Source organism: Centroberyx affinis, unplaced genomic scaffold (assembly GCF_046629955.1).
Source record: "Centroberyx affinis isolate AG114_WGS23_722 - 3 ecotype Tasmania unplaced genomic scaffold, CSIRO-AGI_Caff_v1 ptg000392l_1, whole genome shotgun sequence".
Classification (NCBI taxonomy): Eukaryota; Metazoa; Chordata; class Actinopteri; order Beryciformes; family Berycidae; genus Centroberyx; species Centroberyx affinis.
In genome coordinates this window covers 994,938-1,004,116 of record NW_027279060.1, presented here as the reverse complement: position 1 = coordinate 1,004,116, position 9,179 = coordinate 994,938, and the positions used below count along the sequence as shown (strand labels likewise).

The 9,179-nt window shown below is 41.2% G+C and overlaps 1 protein-coding gene across 1 annotated transcript; it reads right to left on the bottom strand.

Moving 5' to 3' along the window:
• Positions 1-70: 70 nt before the first annotated feature.
• igflr1 (IGF-like family receptor 1) lies at positions 71-7,154 on the bottom strand. Its single transcript, XM_071516058.1, has 8 exons — positions 7,021-7,154; positions 6,713-6,914; positions 6,377-6,407; positions 6,198-6,224; positions 5,304-5,373; positions 5,112-5,219; positions 1,866-1,967; positions 71-624 (listed from the first exon to the last, which is right to left on the bottom strand). The coding sequence occupies exons 1-8, from the start codon at positions 7,112-7,114 to the stop codon at positions 299-301; spliced, it is 960 nt and encodes a 319-aa protein (XP_071372159.1). The 5' UTR covers positions 7,115-7,154; the 3' UTR covers positions 71-298.
• Between the last annotated feature and the right edge of the window lie 2,025 nt (positions 7,155-9,179).

Below are 9,179 nucleotides of genomic sequence, written 5' to 3'. Positions count from 1 at the left end.
AAGATGTTTGAACAAAACAAATCACTCTTGTATGACATCAAATAAAGCCAAATGAGTTTAATGGTTATAACAAATGAATAGGTTAAATGACAAGTTATAAATGGTGAGAGAACACAGATATGAAAATAAATTTGTGAAATTTTCATCATCCACTAATTTATTTTACATTATCAATCTGTTGTATGGAATGGAATACTTTTAGTAGTAATGTGAAGCAGTAAGCATTAACCAGAATGAATTACAGTAAGCAAAAAGCTTTTGATAATGAATTGGTAACTGCATACCACCTTAAGGGATGCTACACCACCACCTCTTTCAATGTGAGTTTGGTGAGAATTGCAATGGCGTCATTACGTCCCATTTCTCTGAGCATTTTGGACAGGTGGCCTACTGTCCAGTCAGGGTGCTTGGTGCAGACCCCCTCCAGCACAGTTTTCAGCGGGCTCTTGCTGTCCTTCATGGAGTAGGTGTAGGTGATCCAGCTGGAGGAGAAGGAGCAGCGAGACGCCAGGTGTCTAGTGTTCTTCACACCATGGCCCTCTGGATCCAGCAGGATCACCAGCTCATCCAAAACATCCAGGTTGTCCAGCACTGTCTGCAAAGGTGCTGACTGGACTTTTGGACCTTAGAAAGAGATGGTTGGGGTGATAAATTGTAATAAAAATGTGGTACTAATACTTTATTGAAGCCCAGAGGGAAATTTTCTTTTCAGTTGCCCCTCCATAAAGTCAGCTACAGAACACCCGCCCGTGACACAAATTGGGATTTTGTGACTTGCTCAAAGGCACTTCAGCAGGATGGATACCTTCCAACTTGGGAGCTTGCACCTACTGTAGGTCTTCCAGTTGAAAAGTGGTCTCCCTGGTCACTACGCCACCCTGCTGCCTCTGTGACTATGGATCATGTAATGTGCCTTGGAGCAACCCAGTTCAAAATCCCACAGCATGCAGAAGCAAAATATTGGAAAGGAGGAGCTTCAGGGTAAGTAGAGAGTGTAACATGAAAATGCACCTATAGGCTAGAGTCCAACCTATGGCCATGTGATGCTCATCCTGCTTGAGGTGATGATGCACATTATATTTCAGTTGATGCAGATCATGCAGTACCAGATCTTGCACACACAGCTTGTCTAACATGCCTTTATTGTAGATGTTTCAAGCCCAAAAGGTCCACATCAGACTTATTAATGGTGTTCAATAACCAAACATTTAAACTCATAGTGAGAATATCATGAGGAGAAGTGGTAATGCACATGATGGATTTAATTATTAAAGCAATACCAATAGACAGAAATAGAATTCTGCATGTACATATTGACATAAAACACATCAAGTACAGTATATGCAGCTCACCTTCCTTTTGGCTGCACAGCTATCAAGTAAAACAGGTGAAGAGTCAAAGTAGAGAGGCATTCTATAGCAACAGCAAGGAGAGAGTGTTGTGCAGTGAGGACCAGTCTGGTTGACAGCCATCAGAAGAGTAAGGGGTGCCAGTGCAGTGCATGAAAATATAGGACAGGAGAAAATCAAGACAGTTAAAGAAATGTATGGTTAAGAATGAAAAGTAGACTGCTTTGAATAGGATAATAGTCAAAAGATAAACCAAAGGGGTACTCAAGCACAGGGAGCAAGCAAGTATTCTGCTCTAAAGTTGACAGATTTTGACAGAGCTTTTCAAGTATGAACAAGGCTATGTATAAAGCTCATACCTAGCCATTATCGATAACACTCATATCTTGATTGGGGGTTTTAACAATGGCATAGGACACATGGCATGTTTTATTCATAAATACTGATAAAGCTGAAATCAGACGCTGACTCAAAAGTTGGGCTGTTCATTGTATACTTGGTGTTATTTGAACTCACTCAAGATGTCTTCCAGGTCCTTGCTCTCAGGTTGCCTAAAGACAGCAAACTCTTCATTGATGGGTGACAATTTTTCAGTGTCCCTCCAAGTTTTGAATTGATCTGTGTTAGACCCCATGAGAGAAAGAGAGATATGAGGGGTGGAAACAACAAAAGTAATAAATTAAATGAAGTTATTATTATTATAACTAAAGTTCGGGAACAAGACCACGCCTCAAGCACACATTCAATTTCCTGCTCCACCCTATTTATACGCGCCTAACCATGACCTTTTCTCTCTCGCATGTCTCAGTTCTTTCATCCCTCCCTCCCCAACCCCTTGCTCTTCTCTCTCAGTACAGGAACCACAGGGGGATATGATGGAGCCAAGAAGACTCCCCATCAGCGAGACAGTGCCCCCACCCTGAGTCTCAATTCCCTGGTTCCTCGAGCATCCATCGACCCCAACTCATCCGACCCCCTCGATTCATCCCTCCATCTCGACCCCCGATTCATCCCTCCTCCTCGACCCCCGATTCATCCCTCCACCCTTGACCCCCGATTCATCCCTCCACCCCTGATTCATCCCTCCACCCTCGACCCTTATTTCATCCCTCCGTTCTCGACCCCTCTTTCCCTCAATAAACCATCTAAATACATCTCATAGTGGCGTGGTCTTTGTTAGTGAAACACTGAATCGATTAAATAGCTATCAAATGAAATGCTGGATTGAATAAAATACTAGATTAAATGTTGCATCGAATAAAATCAATAAAAGTAAATGTTACATTAAATAAAATGCAATTAAATAAAATATTGAAGTATTAAAACACTATCAAATTAAATTATTGCACAGTAATTAAATTAAATTAACAAATCATTCTATAATTGTATTTGCCTGTCTTATTTACTTATTCACAAGCAATTTAAACAATTACATTTAGCCTACTGTATCGTCTTCTACCCCCACTGACCTCATCATCTACTGCAACCACACACTCTCCTCTTGCCTTGACCAGCTGGCTCCCCTAAAAAACCAAAACAGTCTCCTTCACACGCTCCTACACTCCCGACCTTCGTCAGATGAAAACCCAAGCCCGCAAAGATCATCTGCAACAATATAAAGATGGCCTCTCCAACGCCCGCTCCACCTACTACTCTCAACTCATACAGTCTGGTCCTGGTAACCCCAAAGTCCTATTTTCCACAATAAACGAACTCTTCAAACCCATGGACGTTTCCCAATCTTTCACAGGCAACAAATGCAACTCCTTCCTGTCATTCTTTCAAACAAAAATAGAGAGAATATCTATAACAATTTGGCCACTCCTACGTCTGTCCCCCCTTCTCTCAATTTCCCCCCTCTAACTAGCCAGTCCCTGTCTCAGTTCTCCCCAGTCTCCCCTACGAATCTTTCTGACCTCATGCTGGGAATGAAAACCTGCACCCTGGACCCCATCCCCTCTAGACTTGTCAAGGCCAGTCTTCCCACTATATGTCCGCTCATCACCACAACGATAAACTCCCCCCTGACTACTGGCTCCATCCCTCTTGCCCTCAAACTTGCTGCTGTCACTCCCATCCTTAAAAACCCTGGGCTCAACCCAGAGATCCCCAGTAATTACAGACCTATCTCCAATCTCCCCTTCCTGTCTAAAATACTGGAACGTGCAGTTGCTTCACAACTCAAAGCCCACCTATCCTGCAATAACCTGGATGAACCATTCCAATCCGGATTTAGTTCTAAACACAGCACTGAAACAGTCCTCCTTAAAGTCACCAATGTCCTTCTCCTCTCCTCTGATGCCGGTTACCTCAATATTCTCATCCTGCTTGACCTCAGTGCGGCATTTGACACAATCAACCACTCCATCCTCCTCACCCGCCTTGAAACCTCCTTCAAAATCACCGGCACTGCCCTCTCCTGGCTTAAATCCTACCTCTCCGACGGGCACCAGTACATCAGCATCAGCAACTGCAAATCCTCCACTGGTCCTCTCTCCCAAGGTGTTCCCCGAGGCTCAGTGCTCGGCCCCCTCCTCTTCATCCTTCCCACATTATCCGCCGTCATGGGCTTCAGTTCCACTTCTACGCTGACGACATCCAGCTCTACATTACAATTACAATTACAATTACAATTTCCCATTTGGCAGACGCTTTTATCCAAACCGACGTACACGTGAGATTTTAATACAACAGATCTCCGCCAAAACAATCACCACTGCCACTCACTCACCCCTGACCAACTGCATCATGAAAATAAAGTCTTCCTCAAACAAACTTCCGCAAACTGAACTGTGACAAATCTGAAATCATCACCCCAATCCTTATCAAATCCACCCACAACATCTCCCTCACCACTGACAGCTCCACTGTGCTCACTTCCCCTTACATCTGCAACCTTGGCAACATCTTTGACCAAACCCTGTGTTTTGAACAAAATGTCAGCAAAACCATCCATCTCCTTCTGTTCATCACCCCCAGACTGGATTATTGCAACAGCATCCTTTATGGTACATCCTCCAAAATCCTCAGAAAACTTCAACACATCCAGAACTCCGCGGCTTGTCTGCTCACTCACTCCTGCACCCGGGACCACATTACTCCCGTCCTGCAAAACCTCCACTGGCTCCATGTCCCACAACAAATTCATTTCAAACTCCTCATCACCTATAAAGCTCTCTACAACCTGGCTCCCCCCTATCTGACTGAGCTCCTTCATGGACACACTCCCACCCGCAGCCTCCAGTCTGCTGACGGCAACCCCCTGTCCCCGCCCATCAGGACCAAGCACTGGACCAGGGGTGACAGGGCTTTCTCGATTGCTGCTCCCTCCCTCTGGAACTCTCTCCCAAAGGACATCAGAGACTCTTCCTCATTCTCCATGTTAAAAAAATCCCTTAAAACACACCTTTTTACAACTGCTTTTGACAACTGCTTGAGATCTCTAATCTCTCTTAACGTTCTTCCGGCCTCCTGGTCTTTTAATTTTAACTTTCTTGTCTGTCTCACTATTTAAATGTTTTCTTCAGAAAATAAAATAGCGTGATGAAATATTGAATTATCGTGATACACAATTCTGTTGTCTAAATTAATAATAGAAAAGCAAAAACTAATTAAAATCTCACAAATCAGGGAATGTTTTTTGAATGTTTTTACAGTTTTGGATATGTTAGCAGATATTGTTATATATCAATATCTAGATTCACAGATGTTTCAGACTAAATACCCATATATCAGTGAAATAATGTCTCCTAAAGTGTTGACCTTTATGCTCATTACGCAAACGTCTTTTCCTCTTCCTGTAGATGAAGTAGCAAGATAATGCAGCCATGATAACCACGGTACAAGTTATGATGACAAATGGTACTCCCCCTGCAAAAGAACAAAAAATAAGTTCCGTTTTAGCATATAAAGATAGTTCTGTTGGTGTGTCAGCAACTGTGGACTGTAACTTACATGGAGTAGGTGTAGGTTCTATGTTAAGGGTAGTCAGTGCAGTGGATATAAACCCGGATGCTTGTGTTGTCTGAAAATCAAATAAAACCAACATGAACTAACATAGGGAGTTTTATTTGACTGTATAAGCTGCAATGGTTGAACTTTCACAGGTAAAATGTCTTTTCAGCTCATTGATCCAGACCCAGCACAGCCACCTGCCCCATTCTTAATCCAAACAGAAACTGAACTGTATGTGTTTCTCATTCCCCATTTGATTGACAAGCTCCTACTAAGGACTAGACAGTATGATGCAGTTAAACACAGCATCTGAAGCCATACAGTTTGTCTACATTAGGAATGTTTATTTGAATAAATTAGACTAGATCTGTTTATTCGGGTAAGATAAATTTGAATCTGAAAGCTGCTAAGATTGAATTTCCTATATATTTAAGAATTTATGTGCACACCCATTTCCTTATTTTTTTCTATTTATTTTTATGCCATGAGTTGTCAAGATCAAGGAAAATTCAATCCTATCACATATATGGTTGCAATGGTTGAGATTGCTAGAAGAAAAGTTTATGTAGGCTACAGACATATTCTTGTACCAGTAGGCAATGACTTTTAGAAATATGAAAAATGTGTTTAATATAGATAATATGAACATGACTGTCCATAACATTTTCTTTCAACCACCTCAGGCAATGCAATTTAAGAATTAGGCACTGATATAAGAACGCATAACTCAGAAGGCATAAAAGTAGGGATAGGTTTCTGTTTCTAGGAAATTATGAATAATAAACAAGGCTGGATTGACATAATATTTGCCTATGCTCAACAGTAGCCTAATATTACACAATGAAAAAACAAAAATGAAACGCTAAAAAGTGGATATGGACTATGCAGACCTACCGTGGTCTGCGGGAATGTTGTACTTGGCTTGTGAAGAGAAAGAAAAACAGTGAGATAATGCAGGCCAAACACTCCTCCTAATATTTATTGGATCTTTCTTTGTTTAACCACTGCTAGCCTGTACAGATGACATTCAAATAGACCTAGGCCTACATTAACTTTAGAAACAACAAACTCACCGTCACATTGGAAGCATCGTTGTTTGTTGTTCTGAGTAGAAAACCAAAAATTAGACATGTGTCCCATCTGTGGGTGGCGCTAGTTCACATCACAGGTTACGTGTCCACTTTTCCAGTAACCCAAATCATCATTTACTTTTTATTGGATAAAACACGAACTAGCTATTTGGGCCTAAATTGTGAAAAATATTCCTCCATTGTAATGTCATTCATTGCCTGGTATGTATGCAGTATAAAATTGTTTCTCATCGTGTGGGGAAACGTCTAGTCTACCAGAACAATGCCATTTTCCAAAAGCCCTCTAAGTCTCATGTAGCCTAATCGACATCCTCTTACCCGGGCTCCTGTTGACGACACTGGGTGTCAGTATTTGCGGTACAGTTGCTCACAGTCTGATACCCAGCTTGACAAGATGTACATTTTTGACACTTCGTGAAGCTGCCATTGTTAAAAGTTATGCCTGCAATGCAGTTTCTGAGGAGTCTCTCACGTCGTCCGCCGTCGTCAGTAAAGCCACAATTAGGGGAAAATTCAGTTCCTATTGATGATGACGATAATAATAACAACATCAACAAAAACAACAACAGCAATAGGCTAATGATGATAATAATAATAATAATAATAATAATAATAATAATGATAACCTGGTTTTATCCGAGTGAAATCACACTGCACACATTCCCCTCTATGCTTATCAAAATAGGTTTCCATATTGCTGCATTTGTCGGAGTACCCCATGGTGGCGAACTGCTCTTCAGATAGACATCCACAACAAAGACAGGAGGACAAGAAAGCGGCAATACCCCATCTGTTCAACTGTAGGCTATGCATGCTCCTCCCTCCACACACCCGTGCGGGGGCGCACACACACATACACAGAGAGAGAGAGAGACAGAGAGACAGAGAGCCTGAATATTACCTACCATATGAAAATTCGAATCTGAATATGAGGCTAGTGTATCTTTTTATTTGTGTGTTTATGTGATAACAATGTCATTATCAAAATATATTTAGGAAACCACAGTGGATCAAAGTTGGTCCACTTTGTTTTGGCTCTGCTGTAAAGATTGCCAAACCCTTCTAAACTTGATAAGGATGGGGTCGCACACGATGAAAAGTTACTTTGTTAAGCACTTATTTTATTTAATAACAAAACGTTTTCGGTCCTCCGGCCTTCATCAGTGTATAATAGTAGGCTAACTAATATTTTTCCTCTATATGTAGGGAAACTTGATTGTCACAGGTGTGTGGAAAGACACAGGTGATCTCATCATCTCAACATGATTTCGTTACAACATTGAATCAACAAAATAAGAAGCGTGAAAGTATTTCATACATGCAAACACTGCTTTCAAAACACCTCTACCGTTTTACCATGCAGGATCTAATCCCCATACCAAGAATCATTACCGGTATGTGAATTTCTTTTCATCATGTGCGACCCCTTCCTTGTCAATTTAAAAGAACCTACAACTGGATACGCACCGAACAGTCTGAGGTGGCTGAGTGGCTATACTACGTCTACATGAACAAACCCTTCTAAAGGCCATCTGGCTTCAAGCCCTCCAAACCACAGCTGGGTTGCAGAACAGAATCTTTTGTTAACTGTTGCTGCACCGCTGTGCACACACACACGTGAAGGCAGATTAACGAATGCCAATTAGACCTAGGCCAAATTACAAAAAGGAAAATAAAACAGACAAATAACAAAATAAAACGGCCTGCTATCATAAAATGAAAAAATTAAACACACAACAAACAACCCAAAAACATAGACAATTCAAATTCATTATTATTATTATTATTATTATTATTATTATACATTCTAATTTATCGTAAATTTGTTTATTTGTTTGTTTATGTTTATTAACTGTTTATTATTTGTTTGTTTATTAACAGTAAATGAATTCAGCTACCTCAGAAAAGTTGTCAGTGGTCTGAGGTCGTCCACACACTTCATTTACAGTAATATGAGCCATATGAGCTCTGTGAGTGAACAAACAACACTCCCACCAATACTTGTCAACTACAAACCGCTGTCACTGAAAAGTTAGATAGACATTGGAAAATTTGCTGTGTGCTTCCTGTTTACGTTCGTTTTCCATTTGATGCACAAGAAATATCAGCAAACATGCCGTGGTTAAACTTACCGCTGACCACCCAACCATGTAACCTGAGTCAACCAGTTTTCAGTTCCCATGATCCTAAAATTATCAATGGAAAGATTCATGAATAAATAAGAAATAAGAGCTCAGAAGAGAAGTAGAGGGGATACTTTTATTTCAAGATGGAGCACATTAGAATGAGCAGAGAGGGAAGATGTGGAGAGCCCCACCCCATCAGATGAGGCAAAAGATATTGACAATTACTGTGTACAATGATTGAGGATGGCTGAAATAACTTGCATATTTCCAGATGTACTACAGATGGCCCTGAGGATTTTTTGATCCCTTGGGTGTATGACTGCCCTCTCCCTGGGTGACAATGGCCTGGAGGAATGGATGGGTCATACAGCCAAAGAATGCTAACCAGCAGCTTTGTACACAACCACCAGTGGGCTTTACAGGTTTTCACAACTGCTTACACACATTTCCTGAAATGATGCTCAATTTTCCTTATACTAAATAACAATTTCTGGTTCTGTATCTCCCACTATCTTATTCATTGTTTCTCAATCCAATAGAAGGCAAAGGAGGAGACGTGCCGAAATAGGTTGTGGGGGGCTTTCCAGGCCTGGTTACGTGACTCCAGGTACACGTAATTATTTCCCCTGCTATTTGGTCAGGGAGAACATGGCTTGTGA

What these genes read in the sequence shown, in the direction of transcription:
- igflr1 (XM_071516058.1), bottom strand. Translation starts at nt 7,114, where the DNA reads ATGGGGTACTCCGACAAATGCAGCAATATGGAAACCTATTTTGATAAG. An exon ending in TGTCGTCAACAGGAGCCCGG is followed by an intron (nt 6,408 to 6,712) that starts GTAAGAGGATGT and finishes TTTTCTACTCAG; the next exon opens with AACAACAAACAACGATGCTT. An exon ending in CAACATTCCCGCAGACCACG is followed by an intron (nt 5,374 to 6,197) that starts GTAGGTCTGCAT and finishes TTTGATTTTCAG; the next exon opens with ACAACACAAGCATCCGGGTT.